We start from the raw sequence: 22566 nt of genomic DNA, 5'->3' as shown, positions 1-22566 counted from the left end.
CAAGATTTCCATCTTGCTTCAGTACACAGACATTTTTATTTTGTTGTGCCTTTGAAAGAAACTTCTAAGTTTCTTTCTCTGACTTGGAGAAGGTAGATTGTTATAGAAAGCCAAAACTGTTCATGCTGAAGCAGCATGCTGAATTATTGATTTTTAACAGAGATCTGTTTCTGTGAAAATTAACTTAAACTGATGGTGAGCAAAATAAGTCAGTGGCTGTCAGGCTACCTATGCAATCAGAGCCTGCAGCTGCAGACGATACAAACACTGGGCCGTTTTCTTCTGATCCAGCATCTGTAAAATATCTTATTAATATTTAGAATGAATCACTCTAATGGATTTGCCAAGTGACTGCCCTTTCCTGGAAAAGGCACAGTGCATGAAATCAAAGTGGACAAATGATGTCACTGCCAATCAGATACACAGCAGGACTTAAACTCCTTTCAAAGCAACTGATTTCTTACAGCATCTGCTGGACAGGTGACCTACCTTTGTGATGATTTAGAACTGTGACACACCCATGACAAAGCCTTTACTGGAGTAAAACGAATCTTCCTTGATGCTAACAGATTGCCGCTTTGTTGTCTGCATTTAAATGAACCCTAGTTAAAAGCCTGTCTCCATAAGCAAGTGTTTTTATTCTGGCACATTCAGATTTGGCATAGCCCCTAAAACCAACAAATCGATACCACCAGCCTTCTTGACACCATCTTTTTCCTCACAAGCTGTCTCTGCCAACAGAAAAACCTGAAGCTAAAACAAAGCGGGAAAAGGAACAGATGCCTTAAGCCTGTGACTGAGCACCAGCCCATGGCAATTGAATCAATGTCCCATTTGATAAAGAGAGGTGAGAACAGCACTAAATGCTGCTCTCTGAAGAGACCACCTTCTCAATTATTTTCCTCTCTCAGGCCCTATAGTATTAATTTAGGATTAATGCAGAATGTTGTCTATAACAGGACTGAGGACCAGCCAGCTCAAACTGCTGTCATGGTCTAACCCCAGCCAGCAAACAAACCCCACAGAGCTGCCCACTTACTTTCCCCCTGAGATAGATGGAGGAGAGAATGAAGGGTAAAAGTGAGAAAACTCATGTGTTGAAATAAGGACAGTTTAATAGGCAACAAGCAAACCAAAAGAAGGAGTTCATTCACCACTTCCCATGGGCATGCAGGTGTGCAGCTGTCTCCAAGAAGCAGGGTGCCATCACAGGCAGCAGTTACTTGGGAAGACAAACAGCACCACCCCCAGTGTCCCCCCCTTCCTTCTTCTTCCCCTGCTGAGCATGACAGCACCTGGCCTGGGACATCTCTTGGGTCAGTGAGGGTCAGCTGTCCAGGCTGTGTCCCTTCCAACTCCTTGTGCTCCCAAAAGGCCCCTCACTGGTGGGGTCTGGTGAGGGCAGAAAAGGCCTTGTCAGAACTGCTCAGCCACAACTAGAACACAACTGTGTTATCAACAACCTCCAGCACAAATTCAAAATATAGCCCATATGATCTACTAGGAAGAAAACTAACTCTATCACAGCCCAAAGCAGCACATTACCCAGGCAAAAACATACTGATTTGCTAGGGAAATTGCTTAAAAATATTCAAAGAATGCAGATATGCAAATTTACACACTGGTAACAACCTCCTCTTGTTCAACTAAAAGCCAAGACAGAAAATAATGTCATTTTCAAGCAGTTAAATCAATGTGATGCTGAAGAGAGAGGAATTAGACCTGTTTATTGAAAAAAAGTATTTAAAAAACCAAACCTGGATCTGCATTGCTAGGTTCTTAAGAATACAAGATGGGAACATGAAAAAGGAAAGCAATTATTAGGTACCAATAGTGCAGCTGCTGGGTGATTGCATGTCTGCTCACACAGCCTTGTGCCTGTCCTAGGGTTACTTTATGATGCTGAATTATATCCCCATTTGTCTATTCAGCCCAGAAATAAGTTTTGCACCTTTAAAACTAGATCTGAGAGTGAAGTGGGGGGGAGAAGGAGAAACAGTGAAATGTCTGAGGCATTGTTTTCAAAACATAGAGACAGAGAGCTTCAGCATTTTTCTCTTCTGGACTGTGTGTCTGCAGCACAGACAGACAGCAGGAGAGAGCTCTCCTTTGCTTTTTATTTTTTTAGCTAGCTGAGGCAGTGAAGTTCCCTGGACTGTGTGTTACTTTTTTTTTCTTGGAACTGTTCAAACCTGCTCTGGACTGAAAACCCAGAAAATCCTGGGAGTTCACACCTGTGGCCCACCTGGGCCTGGGACACAGCCTTTTCCAGTGCTGGAGGGACTGAAAAGAGACAGCAAGCCAAGCTACACCCCACAACAAGAACTTCATGAATTTGCCATCTCTTCAGAGCAGAGAGAGGTTTTATTGTTTAATATTATTCCTTTTTTATGCTTATGAATACTTTGCTTGTTAAATAAAGTTTTTTCCCCACTTTTCTCCAAAGAAATATTCTCCCAAACCAGTAGAGGGAAGGGCTTGAATCTGCTTTCTAGAGGGACCCCTTTTGGAGTTTCTTCACAAATTTGCCCTAAACCAGGACAGTGCCTCAGTTCTTGCTAAGAAAAGAATGGTGGCTGGTGTAAGTGGCTGGTGTAATTGAGAGGTTGTTATTTATTTAGGATTCTGACAGCTGGAAGGAGCTGTTGTGCCTCCTATCAGATACCAATAAAAAACAACTACTTCATGCTCCATAGCAAAAGTCAAATGATGTCTGACCAAGTCTCTTCTTGACTGCGTATTATAAAAAAAATGTTTCAAAATAATAGGTCTCTGCAAGACTTACAAAAATCTCCAAAAGACATGGATCAAGATTTTGTATATCCTTCTTTTAAACACTCCTATAATATTTCAGAATTATGTTGTTATTGCTCAAATAATGCTCCTTTCCTTCTGACTAAACCCAAAAGGTTTTAAGAAGCTTCTGTCTGTTGAGACTCTTTGGTACAAGAGGGTATTAACAGGCCTTCTGCTTTGGGATACAGAGAAGCAGGAATTCCTGCTGGATGCACTTTAGGTGTTGAGGATAAAGACAAAGTTTGAGTAGTGGGCATTAAGAAGGATGGAAACAAGAAACAAATGGTCAGATGAAAAGGGACAAATCCTCCTCTGTGGGATATTTTTCTCTCTCCACAGCACAGAAAGTCTGAAGAATCCTGGATCTTAATTCAGGCACCTCAGCAAGATGAGATGGACTGTGATTCCTCTAGGGCAGGTCCTCTGTCCTGGCATTTCCACGGCTTCATCTTGAATCCAGCCAGGTGACTCAAGCCTGAGAACAAAGGAAGGAACATTCCACAGCCTCATGAAGCAGGTCAGCTCTCCCAGAGGAACACAGAGCAGATCAAGTCAAATCAGTTTTACTCTTGGTGTGCAAACAGACAAGGGAGCATTCAGGGAAGGGCAAGAGCACAAAATCCTTCCAAGGCAAAAGTTCAGGGCTTGTTCTTTATGACAGTGGACTTCCCTCTGGAAGAGTCATTTATGAACAGTGTTAAGGCAGCAAGTCACAGCTTAAAAATTCAAAAGCAGTAACTCATTTAAGAAAAAAAAAAACAAAACACCAAAACATCTTTCCACAAGCACTTGTGCACAGTATCAGCAAGACGAGGGAGGCTGTGTGCCCAAACAGCCACTTCCTCCTTTGGCTTAGGATCCAGATTCACTCTCCTCCAGAGCCCTGTTGCTGGACAGGAAGCCAGACTAGATGACCTCCCCTCCTTAGTGCTCCTGCTGAGTCACCATCCTGAGCATTTTGAGTGCCATCTCTCCTTGGTCAGCTGGTACCTAGCATGGAGAAAAGCACAGGATAAGCAGCTGCTATGAGGAAGCAGACAGCAGCTACACACACATCTTCAGTCTTCTTGCTGATTCCACCCCAAGGACTTTATTATTTACCATGTGCCCAGCCTTGAGAATCCAGAAGAAAGCAAAGTTCTCATAGGCCTTGTGGAAAGCAGCTGTCTCCGTGGATTCTGGAGACACATACAGTGCCTTCCACCTTTTCTGGCTGAATTGCTCCAAATCAGGCCACTTCAGTTTCCGGATCCATGCCTCCTGGCCTGTTGGAAGTAAGAGATAGCATTGATTACCAATACTTGGAAATTACCAATACTTGGTTCCACAGCAGCTTGGGAGTCCAGTTCAGCTGGACACCCTGTGAACTGAATACCAGTACAGCAGAGTTAGCACAGAGTCTGTGTGTTCAGATCCTAAAACAAATTTTCTAATGCCTAGGAAAATTCAGGACAAACTAAAACAAACCAATGGAGGGGAGAAGGGAATAAGTAAACAGTGAAAGTGTGTATGAAATGGATTTAGGATTGTACAAGTTGAACATATGCTTCTTGGAGGCTCTGCAGCCCTAGAAATTCCAACATATTTCACTTTGCACCTCAAACACCTTGAATGTCCTGCCACAGAGAAGGATCAGCCATACCAAGTCCCCCTCCTGGAAACAGAGAAGAGGGACTGTTTCTCTGTTTACAGAGACGGATGGGGACAAAGCTTTAGCCTACCTGTGAACTGCTGGAAGAATTTATATGTTAGCTACAGCTCAATTTTAGATGAAAATGTGATAAACTGGAGCATCACTAACTGCTAATCTGTTTTGACAGCCTAAATACCATGCTTCCTGGATTTATTGATTGCTGTGTTGTTCATGAAGGGCATTTGAATATCTAAGCGGACAGAGACATACACGGAATAAAGCCTATCACAACATTGGAAGGTGTTTGTGGAGTCTGTGACTGCAGATTCTTTAACTCAGTGAGAAAAGACCAGCAGAAGGGAGCACAGCAGCCTTGTGAGGCATTTCAGCAGCACTTGGCCTGGCTCCCAAACTGCCCCTGGACCAAACCAGCATCTTGCAAGCAGCAAACAAAGCCCAAGGTGTGCAGGAGCCTACACTGAGAGCAGATGTGATTACTCTTCCACTGCACCCTCCCTCATTAATTACCAGCATTCTTTGCCTATGAACGAGCATACACACATACACATCTATGTGCCTATCCAGGAGGATTAAGTGAATTATTAGCTTCTCTGAAACGAGCAATTACTGATGTTGCAGATCCATTTCTCAACAGTATAATGGAGGTAAAGGATTTGCCTCTCTCAGAGGGATGTAAGCAAAACATCCTAAGTGCTGCTCATTTATGACTGTAGTATTTAAACACTGCCAGTTAGGTAAGAGGTTTGCACAGGAGATTGGAGAAATCTGGGTACTGAGAGCTCCACATTGTACTCATCACATGTTCTGTTTCCACCCCCAGTGAAGAAGTTCCTCACCCATGGTGTCAACAATGAGGTCCAGCTGCCCATTATAGACTGTAACGTTGATATTGGCTGCCAAAAGCTGATCAACAATATCAATGACAGGTTTCATGAAATCCTCAGCCATGTTCTCAAAGACCTGTCTGGACTGACCTGGTTGGAACCAGAAAGACAAAATTTAAGTGATGAAGGATGTATCCCCAAGCTGCGACAGAAGCATGGGCTAAAGGCTTTAAAATGGAGTTCACAGCTGCACAAAAAACAATCCTAGCCAAAAGTGGCAGTGATTTATCAGTCTGAGGAACAGGAGGACCAGACAGCAGCTGTGCTCCCACTGGAGCTCACAGACAGTGCTGTAGTTTCTGGCTCCTATTTACACACACAGAGTGCTGACATCAGCCCTTTAAGCCTGTTTTACACCCCCTCCTCCATAAGATGCATCATTACATGATACCAGACTTCTGGCACAGAAAAACTGACAGGAATTTCAGCAAGACTGCATGAAAGACAGAAACCAGTTCCTGAAATACAGAGGATCTTCCTCCCTCCTCCTGTATTTTTAGTTACTTGTCTAAAGATAAATATGAGCAGCAGAATCAGAACCACACTTGTTCTCACAGGCCTGCCCCACGACATCTTCATTTCTGAGAACAAATCCCCTCCTTAGCCCCATGGAAAATGACCACTGAATGTGACCAGTTGCCAGAGCATTCTCCTACAGGATGCAATACTGTAAAACAGTGGTAATGAACTCATCAGGTGGACACTAGCAGACAGGAAAGTACCTCCCCACTTCACACAGTCAGGAATGATCATCAGCTTCTTTCTGATGGGCCCATTCATCAGCTCATCGAGGCTTCTCTGATGCATTTTTCTGACATGGCGCTGGAAAAGCCGCACTGAAAAATAGCAAACAGCTTTGATCACACTTAAGATACCATCCTGCACAGATAACAATCTTCAGTGTCAATCACGGCCAACAAACCCTTTTCTAATGGAAATGCAGCACCACAGAGAGAGATTTGCTTACTTTTACTAGAAACCACTGAAGTCAACCCTTATTTTGGACAGGATGATACAGGAAGAACCCATCCATTCCTACTTTTAGCTGCTAACACTGCACTTTTTCTGGGCATCACCTTCTGCTTTAACCACTTGGCTCTTCTCAACAGACCAGTTATTTTTGAGCTGCAATGTTTTACTTTCAGGAGTTCACTTCACCTTCCCTTATGAAGCCATCAGAAAAAGAGTTTGAAAGAAGTTCTACACGTGTGTTTTTCACATGGATGCACAAAAATCACACAGCAAGAATTTAATCAGACTGTTTCTACTGATGAGACACTTTGGTATACTGTCTTAAAGACAGAAATGAAAGACAGTAAGAGGAAGTAACTTAAAAGGTCATGAAATGATGTTGCAATTACACTGACTGCTTCCTTGCTGTAATTTGTGCAGGATGTATAGGTGGAGGTGTCATCTATAGGGTTGTTCCACATTCCTATCTGTCCCTACTTATGCAACAGCAAACAAGTTCTGCTTGAGAGAATATCAACATCCATTTTAAGGATGTGCTACACTGAGACTCTTTCCACTGTCAGAGCTGAAGGTATGTGAATGGAAATACAGGGCCTTAGAAGTTCAAGTATTTAAATACAACTTACTGAGATGGAGATTTTCTTGTTCATCTGATTTCACCTCTGGAACCTCCTTAGTCAAGATGTTATAAAAGTTCACATTGTCTGTGTTCTGAAAACACAAGATAATTTCAGTAACACTAATAAAAACATTTCTCCGAGACGAAGAACAGTCTTTCCTGAAAAAAAAAAAAAAAAAGTAAATCCTAAATAAAGGACCCTGTGACCTGTCACTTTACCTGTACATCAGGAAGATACTTGTGGAAAAACTTCAGTTCTACATTTACTTTGATAAGTGGGACAGAGATTCCTCAAGTCTGTATTGTTCTCACATGGGTTGTGCCAGAGATGCTATTTACTCCTCTGAAGCAGATGTGAAGCTACAGGAAGTCTTACCCTGCATTACTCATGGCAGAGAGCTGCAGTGCCAGGTGATGCTTTTAGACAGTCCCTCAGTCCCTTCTGCCGGGTCTGGTGTGGTGCTGCTCTTGCTCAACATCCTTCCAACCTACAATCCTCCAAAATCTAAAATGCTTCCTCAAAAACATGGTGCTGGGTATGAGCCATGCCTCTTCTGGAGCTGCTGACAGCTGGATGTGCCCAGGCACTGCAGATTGGTAGCTCTGATGCAGCTGACAGAGGCTGCCTGCATCCAAGGACAAATGTGAGCAGTGTTGCCTTTACAGAAGTGACCCCAGATTCTTGAAGCCCTGCTTTACTTGATTTTTGAGTTTTTGAAGTTCTGATGCTTAGGTCAGAAATCAGCTCACAACAGTAACTGCAGAAGAACTGCAGTGCCTTCACCTGCCAGCACCATCACAACTGAGAGGGGAAGCCAAGTAGATTTGAAAAGTAAAACAGGAACCAAAAGTTCCATCTGAACAGCAAGAAGTGAAACCAACTATGTGCAAGGCACTGTCAGTTATGAATCACAGAAAAAAACACCAAAAACCAAAAGGCTCCAAAAAAAAAAGAACAAAAAAAGAAAAAAAGGAAGTGGCTCCAGATTAGCCTTTCTGTACAGGAAAGCCAGAGCCTTATATGTACTAAAGAATGAGATGTAACAAAGAATGAGATTTTGGAGCAACCTTTTAACAGGAGAAACCAAAGCAAAACTTTACCAGTCTTTTATGGTGGAACTTTCTAAGTAACGAGATGCAGTGACCCACAGTAACAGACCATAACTTGAGGCTCCTTTACATCCTGGCCACCTATTGTATTTCCTCAAATAGAGATGTGTGCTTAACTTCAAGTTTGTGTCTTGGTGGATGCACTTTTCAATATTCAAAGTTTTCCAGGAGATACAGTTTATTTAAATTGAAACAGTGGAATCAAGAGGACTAGTTGCCTGCTGAAACCTCAGTGCAATTCTGGAAGACCACAAGGGCTATCCTGCCCACTTTCTCTGTCACTCTCCCAGCAGGGCATAGCAAACACTCCTTTATATCAGCACTGGGATACAAAAAATCCTGGCAAAAATGACTGGGCAGAGGGTTGAAGAATTCATGCCAGCTCAGCACTCATAGAAAGGATCATATGCCTCTCCAGGCAGCAGTTAGTTCTTAATGTTAGTCAAAGATCTCACCTTGAAATCAAGATCTCAACTTGAAATCATGTGCCTCTCCAGGCAGCAGTTAGTTCTTAATGTTAGTCAAAGATCTCACCTCTTCAATGACACCTTCAGCCTTGCCCCAAAGCTCAGTAGCCAGCCCATACTGATTTTTATTTATTGCATCCATTATTTCTTTGGCAACAGCAGTCACCTCTGCTAGACCATTATCATCAAGGAGAGACTGGAAGATAAACACAAAGAAGGACAGCTTCAATTACAATTCCACATCCATTTATTGCTAACAGCCTCCATGCTTTCGAGGTTTTATTCAGGCCAAGAGATAATCTTAAAATTCAACATCCATTTGTACTGTATGGTAGCACAAGGGATCAGGTGAGGACCAAGAGTTTAAGAAGGTACTTACAGTGCTGTAAAGGTAGGGGCCCCAGGACAGCACAGAGTCTAAACAAACAGAACAGATTTCAAACATCAAACTGACAAGCAATCATTGACATAAGATTTAACTTACTTCTTCTTTACTGGGGCAACAATATTTATGAGAAAAATAAATGGAGATGAATTAATCAGTAAAAATTAATCAGTAAGCTCTGTTTAACCCTAAGGTTATGTACCACAGAGCAGGTTCTTTACAAATCCTGCAACATCATTAACCCCTTATGAGTTTACCAGTGAAATTTTTTTAAAGCAACCAACATGTTTCTACCAAAATGTTCTCCCCCCAGCACTGCAGCACACTGCCAGAGGTCTAACAAGAGGATGGAAATTATCTAAACTGATCTGTTTGAAAAGTCACAAGAAAAAAACTGAGTTATAAACCAAATTTGTTTTATAACAACTTTGTAAATTCTCAAGGATCAGCTGATGGCTGACAGATAAGTTTCCTTGGTATTGTTCTGTGCTGCAGAGAATATGGGAAGTCTGCCCTTGCCAATACCACTGAAGGACCAAGAGCCCTTTAATTTGCTATTTATCCTCCACCAGACACAAATCTCACTTGTAGTCTTGTGAATTACTTGGTGATCACATTTCAGCACAGGACTCTTACAAAACCCCTCAGAGGCTGTGGAGATGTGTAGGGACATTTTACTATCCCTCCACTTCAGATACAAGTGTGGTCCTTGCTGCCTTTGCTCTCTGACTTCTTCAAATGTGGATACATTCTAAAGAGAGATTCTTCAGTCACAAGGAGACTTGCAAGGCTGCAGTATTTGTTTTTGATTTACCAGACTCACTAGAGAGTTAATTCATTTAAGGCAGGGATGGCCTTTTTGACTTCAGGCACTCATGGAATGATTACAACACCCAACAAAACAAAATGACAACAACAAATCATCCACAGTCTCAGTAGTTTAAACATACCCAAAGGAGAAATCCATGAGTCTCCAAGAGCAGTCCCCATAAAATTGCACTTTATGGTCCCTTTTTGAACAGCCTTTGTGAATAAGAGGAAAACCAAAACAAAACATAACACCAAGAATTAAATTTTAGCTATTCATGACTCTAGAATCAGTTTTCATTAAGTGAAAAAAGTAAGTAGTACTGTGAACTAGACAACAGGGACAGTGCATTCCAGAAAACAGAAGTACTTGTAGAACCCCCCCTTTTAAAGTGAAAAATGAACTGTATCTTCCAAGTACTTACCTTGTGCAGCTCTAAAGCAACCCCAGCAGCCATTTTACCTCCATAAGATTCAGAAAATATGTAGAATGGGATGGTCTGGGGAGAGAAAAACCACACAAGGAACTCGTTGTGTGGAGGTAAGAAGATGCCTCCAACCATCTTCCACATCCCACAGGACCCAGGCACTGGCTGTTCACCTCTCACCATCAAACATTTAATGTTTTTCTTATTTTAAGCTGCACATTAGGTTTCTATAACATTCTGGTGATTTGCTGCATTGGTTCTGAAGTATTTTGGAACTGTAAGCAGCTGTGATCCTATATATGCTGCTCAGATCACTCAACAGACAATAATCTCCCCCAATGCTTATCTAACTAACCCCAAAATCAAGATACAACTTCTGAAATGTGGAAAATAAGAGACAGTTATTATACCTGCACCACACACTACCTAGCAGCAAAACACTGCTCATCTGGAAGTCTGTTCCCTAATTCTTTTTTAACTCTATTGAAAAGCAGAGAAAAATACAACAATAAACAAGAATTCAATTCACTTACCTGGAATTCTGTTCTACGCTTAAAGAATTCTCCAAGAAAAACCATCATATCAGAAACTACTGTGGTAAGGTTTTGGGCAAACAAGCTACAATCATCCACATAACTGAATCCAGTGCCCACAGGATTATCCACAAACAAGATACTGGCTGCCTGCAACTGCAGAAGCACAAAGAAGGTTTGCATAAAACCTCAGTCTAGTACCAGCAAAAAAACTTAGTTTTGATGGCACAAATGATTAACTGAGCTAGCAAATTCCTGGACCTAAAAAAACTTGCAGAAAAATTAGGTGCAACATAAAGTCCTTCAATTTGCCCAATCTGTAACGAGAAATATACCCAAAAACTCCCAGTGATCCAGAGGAAGGTCACCTAGGGGAACTTCGGAGTCCTCCCGACTATTGGTAACTCAGAGCACGAATATATTGCTCTCATTAAACTTCCATCTTCACAGGCAGCTGTAATTTGTTTTCCTTGAAGGCCATACTGGACCTGTACCTATAAGCCATAAGCCATAGGTTTTACACTGCCAGCCACCCAGAAAAAGCTCTGTGACTGCACACAATGAAGCTGTGATGTGAAAGAACACTTTCTACAGTTTCTCTCCTTCTCTGTTTCCCAGAAATCTGCATTGCACAGTTCCATGGAATAGACATGCTTCAATAAATCAAATTAATGTCCACCCCTCAGTTCTAAACAAGGCTATTCCTATAAGCTAATCTAATAACCACAGTATTTAAACTTGAAAAATTATAGTTCTACCGAACTTTAAATGAAAAATTGTTTTGTTTTTTTTTTTTTTTTGTGTAGTGATCATCTGCTTACACAAGCAAACAGACATTTGTAGTTAGTAGTTAGAAGCTGAACTCCACTGTACCCAGGTTGTATTTCTCGGTTTCATTTCTTTGTCTAATGGACCAATCTCTTCAAAGTTCCCATACCCACATCCTGAAGATCCTGGACCTCCCTGCAGGGAAATATCAAATGACACAGATGTTAAAAGGCAGCATGGCATAGATATGACAGATGGAAGGAAAATACAAGCCAGCCAGTAAGTAGAATGACAGATTGTAAATTTTTAGAAACGGCTTTTGCACTACACAATAATTTGCAGAGCAGGTTCTGTTCCTCGTGGTCTTGGGCTATGCACACACATGCCATTTCTGAAAGCAAGAATTCAACAGAGAAGCAGTCACCCACTTGTGAGAGCTTTTGGTGAGCTGTCTGCTATGTGAGCACAGTTTGAAAACCTTATTCCCCAAATATGGAGTGCAGAAGTTAACTATCTGCTAACTGGGGCTTTGCAAGTCATTAACTTAATCAGCCTGTACAGCTTGTTTCACACTGATTAAATAACCCAGTAAGAACAGAACGAGTCCTCAAGTGATTCTATTCAATATTAACTTCTGAAATGTACTGTGGAGAACACACCATCACTTTTATCAAACTGGGATTGTTTCCATTTTGAAATCATCCTCGATCTCTGATAATTTTATTTACTCTCTCTCTCTGAACATTGTTTAGACTTCAAACTCCACAGGAAAGGAGCTGTGAAATTACAATGCACAAAAATCACTACTGTTGTACGAAAGATAAGAACAACCTCTGTTATTGCAATCGAACTTGATGGAAGGTGGGCCCTTGAGGACACCCCACAACTGCAGAATGAAATCATCCTTATTTTTCCCAACCCCAACACCTCATTCACAAGGCGAGGCATTTAGAACCAGGCAGTTTTGAATTCTTTTTCTGTAGAACTGCACAATATCAGATATAAGACTGAACCAGGCACAGATGGAAAGAATTATTGCTTGGGTGTTTCTCACCAAACCTTACCTGAAGCCACAAGACAAGAGGTAACTCTGTGAAGTCTTTGGTTGGGTTATTTGCATAGTAGAGCCACCAGAACATGTGGGCCTTGCTCCGAACCTCCACATATCCCCACACCTCTTTGGGCTCTTGGGGCTGCCTCAGAACTACACCTTGAGGGGAAATAACAATAACAATCAGCTAGGTAAAAAGGATCAGCTTTGGACTTTCTACCAGAATTGCTCCAAAACATTACATTTCAGTCTTGGGTGTGATAATTAGAAGTGCTACTACAGCGAAAAGAAATTACTATAAGAAATCTGCCTGTACTTACACCCCACCCACAGCTGTGTTACCGTCAATGAATGAAGTGTGTAATTAAGTGCTGCCTTATCAGAGCCTGGCGTTGGAGCTGCCGCCGGAATAACAGCCCAATCGCTGGAATAATTTGTTCTTGAAGTGTTCTCAAGGCATGGACTGAAAGCACAGCCCCAGTGAAACAACTCCCACAACCAGCTGCAATTTCGACAAGGATCACAGAATATTCTGAGTTGAAAGGGACCTAAAAAGACCGAGTCCAACCGTTTAGTGAACGGCCCGGGCGGGGATCGAACCCGCACGCTTAGAGTCATTGGCTCCATGACCCGAGCACCTGAACTCATCCCAGCACTGAGAGCTGAGAGTCTGCGGGGTGCGCGTCACTTCACAGTCCCCAAGGAGAGCAGATGCAGACAGACAGAGGGTCACTTCTAAAGGAATCCAAAACATAATTTAAGCCAGTAAAGTCTGGTCACCCCACGCAGTCAGTCTACTGTTCATCTCGGACACGCAACAGACCTTTGACACTCCATCCCTTAATCTCAGGGATCAGGGCAGAAGGCAACAGCGTACTGGAGCAGGAGCAATAAGGCTTTTCCAAGCCACGGTGGCCAGGTTTTGCTGCTCCCGCCGGGACTGCCGCTACCCTCTCCGTCCCTCCCGACCGCCACCCCAGCAAGCGGAATTTCGCGCGGCTCAGCCCGGGCCCTGCCCGGCAGCGGGACACAGGAGCGCTTTGCCCGGAGGCCCCGCTCCCGTCCCGGCCCATACCTGCCGCCAGCAGCAGCACAGACAGCGCGGCCACAGCACGGAGCAGCCCCATTGCTCCCTCAGCTCCCGCGGTCACGGGACCAGCCGGCCCGGCCCGCCCTGAGGCACCGCCCCCCGCGCCCGCCTCCTCCGCCTCTTCCTCCTCTTCCACTTCCATGATGGCGGCCGGCGGCGGCCCGGTGCGGCTGCGGCTAGTGTTTGACCACCCTCCGCCGGCCAGCCCGGGCTGCGCGCTGTGCTGGCTGCTGCTGGAGCCGGGCCAGGCGCGGCTCGTCACCGACCTGCTCAGCCTCATCCGCCATCGCTTCGGCTTCAGCCGCCGCGCCCGCCTCAGCCTCTTCCTCGAGGGGGCGCTGCTGCCGCCCGCCGAGAGCGCGCGCCTCGTGCGGGACAACGACTCGCTGCGGTAGGGAGCGGGACCGGGACAGCGGGACCGGGACACCAGGATAGGGACAGTGGGACCGGTAATAGGGACAGCGGGATAGGGACCGGGATCAGGACAGAGAGAGCGGGATCCGCACCGGGGTCAGGACAGCAAGGCCGCGACAGCAGGATCGGGGGTCACGCACCCCATCAGTGTCTATCAGTATCTAAGGGCGGTTCCAAGAGGCCGGACCGGGTTGTGCCCAGTGGTGCCGAGCCATGGGACAAAAGACAGCGGGCAGGAACCCAGGAAGTTCCACCTGACCGTGAGGTGCAGGGACCGCACGCTGGGACAGAGAGGATGTGGAGTTTCCCTCACTGGGTAAATTCCAGAGCCCTCTGGACACAACCCTGTGCCCTGTGCTCTGGGATGACCCTGCTTAGGCAGGGAGGTGGGACCAGATGACTCCACTGTGGTCCCTTCCTGACCCATTCTGTGATTCTGTGAATCTCCACGTGGTTGTGGTGGGACAGGGATGGGGCTTCCCCGTGGGTCGGGGCTCTTCCTTCCCTGGGCAGTGGAGCGGGAGCCAGGTGCCCACGGGCACTGATTGCCAGCACCTGAGACACCCCAGCACGTCCAAAAGGATGGAGGGAGTCAAGCAGTTGGAAGTGTTCCCAAAGATGGAAGGGGAGCCCGTGCCTGCAGAGGAGGGTCCAGACTGTACAGAGAAGAGCTGGAGCATCTTCACTGTAGAGGAACAGAGGAACTTGCCTGAGCTGCTCACATGTGGGGAAAATTCTTCATTATGTTGAACGGTGGCTTGTATTTGTTGTTTTTTTTTTTAACAGAGTAAAATTGGAAGAGATAGTTGCAGATGATTATGAAGAGATAGATGATGGTTTTATTTACACAACAAAAGAAGACAAAAAAAGGCACAGACACAAGGAGGATGAGGAAGAATTGTCTAGGAATGAAGGCAAGCATAAAAGGAAAAAGAAAAAGGAGATGCATAACCTTGAGTATTCCTCTTGTAGGGAAGAGACCTCTGTAAATACTTGGGACTCTCAGAAAAGGTACACGAAAAGAAAAAGAAAGGAAGAAGTTAGGGGAAGAAATAGACTCGCAGAAGGTAAGGAAGAGAGCTCTACTTCCCATTCTAAAAAGATGAAAAAAGCAGAGAGGGAGAAGCAGTTGGCAACAAAAAAGAAGGAAGAAAAGCAGACAAAGGTTGCTGCAGCAAAGATGGCTTTAGAGCGGGCAAATGAGAGCTTTTCTCTAAATTCTGGTAAAAATAGCACCAAAAACATCACAACACAGTCCAGGAAAAAGAGGGTGGGAGCTTCAGATTCCTCCAGCACATCGTCCGACAGTGACAGCAGTGAATTAAATGTAAAGGAAAATAAATCTTCCCATAAACCTGTAGTGGTGACACTTCCCAAAGACAAATCCCAAGCTGCTTCAGATTCTGATGTGAAAACTAATAAAGTGACTGTAAAGTCTAACACTGAAAAGACTAAGACTGCAATTAGTAAAAATGCTAAAAAAACCCAGTCTTCTAGTTCAGATTCTGACTCGAGTACAGAGGATGAGAAGGTGACACCAGCACAAGACAGCACTGCAAAAGAAAAATCAGTGCCAAACCATGTGGTGGCTGTAAAAGCCAGCACCAAGGCTCCCAAAGCGCAGAGCTCCTCTTCAGACTCTGATAGTTCAGATTCAGACACACTTGTCATTAAAAAATCCGCAGCAGGTGCTGGACTGGGTAATTCCCTAGTAAGGAACTGCACTAAACAGTTGCCAGCCAGTGTCCAAGGACCGTTTGCCAGCCCGAGCCGTGGAAGGGGGCGTGGAACGGGAGAGGATAACTTCTGGAGAGGCCCTAGGGGCCGTGGGTTTCGTGGGATGATGAGGGGCCATGGGAGAGCAGCAAACCCTGGTTTCTTCTATAACTACAGCAGTGAAGGCCAGAAACAGAGGCAGTTAAATGAAGCTGCGACAAACACTTCAGTCCTCGTCCAGGTGAGTGACTGACACAGGCAGAGGTCATCTTTCTCTGGCAGCTTGAACTGTACAAAGAACCTATAGGATGAGAGTAATTCATAACAGCAGAAATAGATCAGTGGGATAAAGGCTGATCTTTTATTTACTGTAATTCCATTTGTCAGCCTGAGGACGTGTTTGTGAAACAACAATAAAGTGATTGTATTCGATATCTAAAAACAAGATAGATCCTTGTGATATAGATTCTATATCTAAAAACAAGATAGATTCTTCAGTGATTCTTGCAATCCATACAGCATGAACATTGTCTTCTGTTTTCACTGATACAGTAATTAAATCAGTGGGTTACTCTTTGTTTCACAGAATCCCGTGGAGATTCCCAAGAGAGACTATAGTGTATTACCTCTTCTAGCTGCTCCACCCCAAGTGGGAGAAAGAATTGCCTTTAAGGTAAACTCTGGAAATCCTGAATGTTAGTAGGTTAAAATTGCTTCATTTGGGCCACTCTTAAGTTTCTGATCTAACAGTTTCTCTAAAAAATTCACTTGTTGTAAAGCCTGGCTTTGATTTTTCACAAAGTTTGAAGCAATACAGAAGTTAAGTGCATTTCTGTATTTGTGGAACACAAGAAATGCTGTCTCTGCTGTCATTTCAATGTAATTTTCCATGTAAATGTTACTGCAAATCTTACCATACAGATAATTACACTGAATTGCAAAATAGAAAAGTAAATGGAAGTGAGATCCCTGCAGTTGAGGAGACTGGGATCCATCTCCCTGATCTTACACAGCCTGATCTGAATGTAAATCCTTTGGAGCAGCAAGTCTTGGAAGTCTACCTGGGACCATGATTGGCACTGGGTTCCAGGAGTAGGAGACTGGGCTCTTGCACTTTTCTGTTGCTGAAGAAGCTGTGTCTGGATGTAGGTGGAATCATCAAAGACTGGGAAGAATTACAGTTTGTTACTTGTATTTCTTTCAACAGCGCCTGGAACTAACTGAAAATTACAGTCCTGAAATTTCAGACTATAAGGTACTGGTTTTCTTTGCTCCCTTTATTCACTTACAGAACTGTGATAGGTGAGGTATGGCGTAAATATTTTGATGCTGTGCAGTGTTTTTCCTTGCATCCAGTTGACTCCACAGGCTATTCCTGGTGCAGCAGTAAAAATCAAAACTCTAGAAGCTAAAACTAATTGAAAATTGGAGAGGTGTAGCTGTTATTAAAAAAAAACCACCAACAACAAACCACCAACTACAAGGATTATTAATAATCATTAATATTTTGGAGATGACAAAAAATGCAGACCCTCAAGTAGAGAAAATGTAGCTGTATTTGAGTCTACTGCTATTTGAAGTTAGGGCAAGTTCTTAAAACTAGTGCAAGCAAAACTTTGTTGCAACTTCAAATAACTTGGTTTCTGGGTAAGCACTGATTTAAACTGCAAAGTTAGTGACAATGAGTAACTTTACTTCATTGATGCCAGTAGTTACAGATTGCTGAGCATTAATTCTTTGCAGATTTTATACATGGAGACTAGAAAATGTGATAGCCAAATATACTTATTTCCTCTGGTAGCAATCCAGTAGTGCACTGGTTGTCAATATGGAATAGTTATCCAGTGCTGAAGTGTGTCTTACCTGATTCTTTTCTTGTTGCTTTGTGAAGGAGGCAAAAATAATCAGTTGGAATGATGAAAAAAAGCAGATTGAACTTGAGATCCTTTCAACATCAGCAGGACAATGTACGTACCTGGGGACACCAAGGGCTTGTCATATGCTGTCACCTGGAAAACCAGAAGTCCAAGGAACACTTCATCTTTCAGGAGTATTCCCAGTTTCCTTGGGATCATTCTCAACACACCCCTCCTCTCCTCATTCCTTCCCTAAGACATCTATTTACATTGAGAAGTTCTAACCCTTGCTAGTTGAGCTGAAAGATGCTCATGGGTATTTACAAAATAATTTTTTTAGTCATTTTGAGTGGTCAGTAACTCACCTCTACTATGGTTTCATTTTCTGAAAGAAATTATTTCAGAAAGAAAGAAAATATATTAATATTTTAGAGAGAAAATGTGAGATCATAATGGTGTATCTTCAGTGGGTATGGAAGTGGGTCCCTGCAATGACAAGGTGCAGTTCCTGAGATCTGAAATTATTAATGTTTATCAAACTGTGTATCCTGCAGTTGCCATGTAAGCCAGAATTAATGAATTGTCATATGAGCATTTTTGTCAAATTTCAGCAACATATTGTTGACTTTCTCATGTGAGTAGTCAGATAATTACCTTAATTTTGGTGTGTAGTACTCAATTTTTCCTCGAGATTTTTGGTTACAATTATGAACCCAGACACTGTGCACAAAAAAAAAACAAACCCACAACAACCCCAAAACCAAACTGATTTTGATCGGCTCTTGTGGTAAACATTAAAAGTTTCTTTGATTTGTAGCTGGTTGAGCTGTTTGTTTGGGTTTTCAGTTGCTAAGGAGCCAGGGAAGTTCGACCTGGTGTACCAGTCTGCAGACGGAGCGGAGCTGATCGAATACGCGGTGCCTCAGGACACAAAGGTACGTGGGGCCTGCTCTGAGTCCTGCCACCAGCTCTGCAGAGCTCGCACCTGCCCTGCTTCCTGCCTCTCTTCACCTCAGGGACATTCTCTTTGTAATCATGCATCTGATTTGAATCAATGGAAGCAAAACCAGTTGTTTCTTTCTAGCAAGAACGTGCATGTTTACATCATAATAATCAGTTCTTACATGGTACTCGATTAACTGGGGTCATAGCCACTCATCAAAGTTCTTGTTTTGGCTAATAAACATCATGTCTCATAGAGATCCTTTCTTACCAGCATTTCCTTTGATCATTCTTGTTCTTACGTGCACCTTTTCTTACCCAGGACATCAGGCAGGTTGAGGTTCACGAGTAGGATCAGTGACTCACAGGAGGAGCTGTGATCTCGGTTCAGTGGTGCCGTTGTTCAGGTCTAGGCAAAAGCATAACAGCACAGAAATTGCATCTGCTGGTGCTGCTGGCACCTGCCAAGTGCTGCCTGTGGTTTGTTTTCAGATAACTGAAAGCTGGGATGCGCTGATAGAGCCAAGACTGATTGTGGAGCCTCCAGTTAATGGATCCAGCGCTGGAAATGGAACATCTAGGATGTGAAAAGATGTGAACAATTGTACAGATCTGTTCTGTGAAATGCTGCCTTTGGGTTCTGGGGGTGGCAGGTGCACTGGTGGATGTTACTGTTTTAACTAGGCCAAAAGAAAAACAGTTTTTTCCCTTAGGCTATGTTTTTATGTACTACATGAAAACATTGTTTATTATAGGAAGTCTAATATAGATCTGTTGGGTTTGAATATTTATATCCTACTGTAGCAAGCTGCAGAACTGGAATGGTTTGATTAAAAGATAAAACACAACCCTGTACTGTGAGTAATTGTTTAAATGTCCTGGTTTGGCTAGAGCTGTATAACTGCCAGAGGTCACTTTAATTTAAAATTTATTATAAATATTGTTGATGTGCAGAACTGTCCCTCTGCTGCTGCCACAGCATACAAATGCTATGACTGCAGTTACTTAAGAGTTTACCTAAACATATCCAGAAAACCTGTGGATTTCAAGCTTCTGTAATTTTGAGGCAGATAAATAGCACTGGTAACTGTCAGCTTTGCTTAGAACCAGTGGAATATAACATGAACCCCTGGCACAATTGTGTCCCAATGTGTTAATCCATGTAGGTTCTGAAAGCCTTTATTGTTGGTTTTAGAGTAAACCCTCTTGCCCTTTAAGTGCTGAAGTTTCTGTGCTGCCTTTCTTCTTCTCTTTCCAGCAGAATGGGTCATCAGGTGCTGGCAAGGCACTGCACTGACAGTTCTAATAACTATTAGCATTGAAGGGGCACCTTGTACCTCTGAGCTTTGGCAAGTCTTACACTTTCAAATAATCCCTGTGCTAGGTAGTTGACTCCTACAGAGAAGACATGGGAAAAGACAAACCCTAGATACAAACACCAGGAAATTTGTACATTGTGGTTTAGCTGTCATGTACTCTGACCTAGTGCATGAATCCTTTAAAGTACTGTGCATTTTTGCATCAGCCCTAGTAAAATGTCTTGTTTGTGAAGAAATAATTTTTGTACAAGTAAAAGGAATTTGTGTTTTGTGGTATATTTCAGATACCCTTATTTCATGCTAGGATTTGTTTTTTTAGAGAACAGTTAGATTTGTGTGGCTGTTCTTGCAGACTGGATGAAAAGAAGATGCCAGACACGAGCACAGTCATGCTCAGACAGTGGGGAATAATGGAAGGATTGTTTTCCTTAGGGAAATTGTTACTTGTTAATTCTTAGGAAGTTGGAAAAGGTGAATGCAAGTGTTTCACAGTACCTCTTGTTCCATTGCCTACTCTGCATTTTTGGCATTAATTAAATGGATGAAGAGTCACTCTGGCTCTGCCAAACAGGTGATGCTGGAAAACAAATACACCCCTGAGAGAGGATGTTTTGAAGGTAAAATCTTGAGTTTTATTTACCCATTGTTACCAAGTTTGCATGAAGCTACTGCTTCACTGCTCAATTCAAATCAGACCAAGGGCAGGCAGCCCGAGGGAACTGCCAAGAGCCTTCCATGTCCCATCCATGTCCTGCTCTGAGGAATCTGGGATGGGACAATGTGCACATGAATCCCACAAGGAGGTGGTGAAACGCTGAACAAACTCTCACTGCTGCCTTTCTGTCCCTGGGGCTCTCCCACCTCTCACCAGCCCCTTTGCTGGGGGCAGGAATGCGAGGTACAATTTATCCCACTGTGCTTCTAAAGCCCTGCTTGGGCTCTGTGGGGCACTTTGAATGTGCAGTGTCTGGGCAAAGGGTTAGATTTAGTTCAGAATCACAGGAAGTTCTCAAGTATTTGCAAGCAAAAGTGAGTAAAAAGTAGCCATTTAAATGGTAGTAGTAATTTTTTTATGTTAAAACTTTATTGTCTCATAGACAACAGGAGTGGTTGGGCTTCCTCCAAACCAGGATTCCAAGCCCTCTTTGACAATGCGGAACTTAAATTGCTCATCTGAACTCTAAACATCCTGTGCTATGCTCCAGAAGCAGAAGCTACAATTGTGAGGGTTTATATTTACCCTTTTTATTTGCATACCTTTGTCTGTATCAGTTGATACCACATGAGTGCCACAGAAAATACAGTGAAGGTGCCAAGTCATTGAAAGATGACAGAGCCTTAGTCCAGGTAAGCCCAGGGTGTTCGTTCACCTATGGAAAAATAAAAAATGCAAACATTAAGAGCTGCTCTTTTGTCCCATCTCATGCACAGCACAGCTGTCTAAGAACATTCCTTTGCAGTCACTGTCAGCCACCCCCTGTCAGGTGTTTGCATTTCCTCTGACAGCAGTTACAAAGTCCTGGTCAGCACATCCCAACCCCGTTGTAAATCTGTGGCACTCTGCCCATCTCCTAGAAATTCCTCCACCCTCCAGCACATGACAGAGCTGATCTCTGAACTTTTACTCCTGTCACAGCCCTGCAGCCCCAGATGCCTCCATTGTCCTTTCTGCACCTGTATCTGTTACTGAGCAGTGACTCAGAGCCCTGTGACACACAACCCCTCTGCAGCTTATCCTGAAGGAGTGTTAAAAGGCTGGAGGGATAGCTGATGTAGGTACAAGTTCATGTTATCTGTGCAACATAGCTTTACAATGATTCTCCAGATTTAATTTAATAGTTCCAAGAGAACTGGCTAGGAGCAGATTTCACTTTGAACAGACCACCCAACATTGCTTCTTTTGAGTGCTTTATACAATGAGCATGAACATGAGCCAGCAGTGTGCTCCATGGCCAGAAAGGCCAACAGCCCCTGGCCTGTATCAGGAGCAGTGGCCAGCAGGACCAGGGAAGTCGTTCTTCCACTGTACTTTGCACTGGTGAGAGCACACCTCGAGTGCTGTGTCCAGTTCTGGCCCCTCAGTTTGGGAAGGACAGTGAGACACTCGAACATGTCCAGAGGGGGCAACGAGGCTGGTGAGGGGCTGGGAACACAAGCCCTGTGGGGAATGACTGAGGGAGCAGGGGTGTTCAGCCTGGAAAAAAGAAGACTTTTCTTCTTTTTCTTCCCTGAGACCTTGTCACTCTCTACAACTCCCTGAAAGGTGGCTGTGGCCAGGTGGAGGTTGGTCTCCCAGGCAGCAACTGACAGAATGAGAAGACGTGATCCTAAGCTGTGTCAAGGCAAGTTTTGGTTAATGTTAGAAAGAAATTCTTCACTGAGTGGTTGGGAACTGGAATCGTCTGCCCAGGGAGGTGGTGGAATCACCATCCCTATAGTTTAAAAACCAGACTGGATGTGGCAGTCAGTGCCTTGGTTTAGTTGAGGAGGAGATGTTAGTTTAGGTCATAGGTTGGACTGGATAATCTTAAAGGTCTTTTTCAGCCTAGTTCATTCTGTGATTCTGTGTAACTCCTGAACATTCTTGGAACTCCCCAAGGACTAACACCAATGAGATTGCCTGCTAATACTTTAAAATGACATTAAAGGGAACCTCAGCAGTTCTCCACACAAAGTGTTCTTTGCCCACTGGACAAGAGTTGAGAGCACATGGCTCCTGCTGCAGACCATCAGGTTCTGCAGCAGGGTCACTGCT

The 22566-nt window shown here is 43.6% G+C and overlaps 1 protein-coding gene across 1 annotated transcript; it reads right to left on the bottom strand.

Annotated features, from left to right (window-relative positions):
- Positions 1–1095: 1095 nt before the first annotated feature.
- Positions 1096–13950, bottom strand: SCPEP1 (serine carboxypeptidase 1). The gene is made up of 13 exons (XM_038156983.1): positions 13550–13950; positions 12488–12633; positions 11529–11618; positions 10656–10811; positions 10120–10194; positions 9838–9910; positions 8882–8919; positions 8570–8698; positions 6933–7017; positions 6057–6170; positions 5287–5424; positions 3898–4061; positions 1096–3786 (listed from the first exon to the last, which is right to left on the bottom strand). Exons 1-13 carry the CDS (start codon positions 13842–13844, stop codon positions 3721–3723), a joined length of 1569 nt encoding a protein of 522 aa, XP_038012911.1. The 5' UTR covers positions 13845–13950; the 3' UTR covers positions 1096–3720.
- Between the last annotated feature and the right edge of the window lie 8616 nt (positions 13951–22566).

This window comes from Motacilla alba, chromosome 18 (assembly GCF_015832195.1).
Source record: "Motacilla alba alba isolate MOTALB_02 chromosome 18, Motacilla_alba_V1.0_pri, whole genome shotgun sequence".
Lineage (NCBI taxonomy): Eukaryota > Metazoa > Chordata > Aves > Passeriformes > Motacillidae > Motacilla > Motacilla alba.
Note: the sequence above shows the minus strand (reverse complement) of the source record. Positions and strands in the feature narration are given on the sequence as shown.

What these genes read in the sequence shown, in the direction of transcription:
- SCPEP1 (XM_038156983.1), bottom strand. Translation starts at nt 13,844, where the DNA reads ATGAGGCTGAGCAGGTCGGTGACGAGCCGCGCCTGGCCCGGCTCCAGC. An exon ending in TTGCTTTAGAGCTGCACAAG is followed by an intron (nt 9,911 to 10,119) that starts GTAAGTACTTGG and finishes TTATTCACAAAG; the next exon opens with GCTGTTCAAAAAGGGACCAT. An exon ending in CCTCATTGTTGACACCATGG is followed by an intron (nt 4,062 to 5,286) that starts GTGAGGAACTTC and finishes TACTTCCAACAG; the next exon opens with GCCAGGAGGCATGGATCCGG.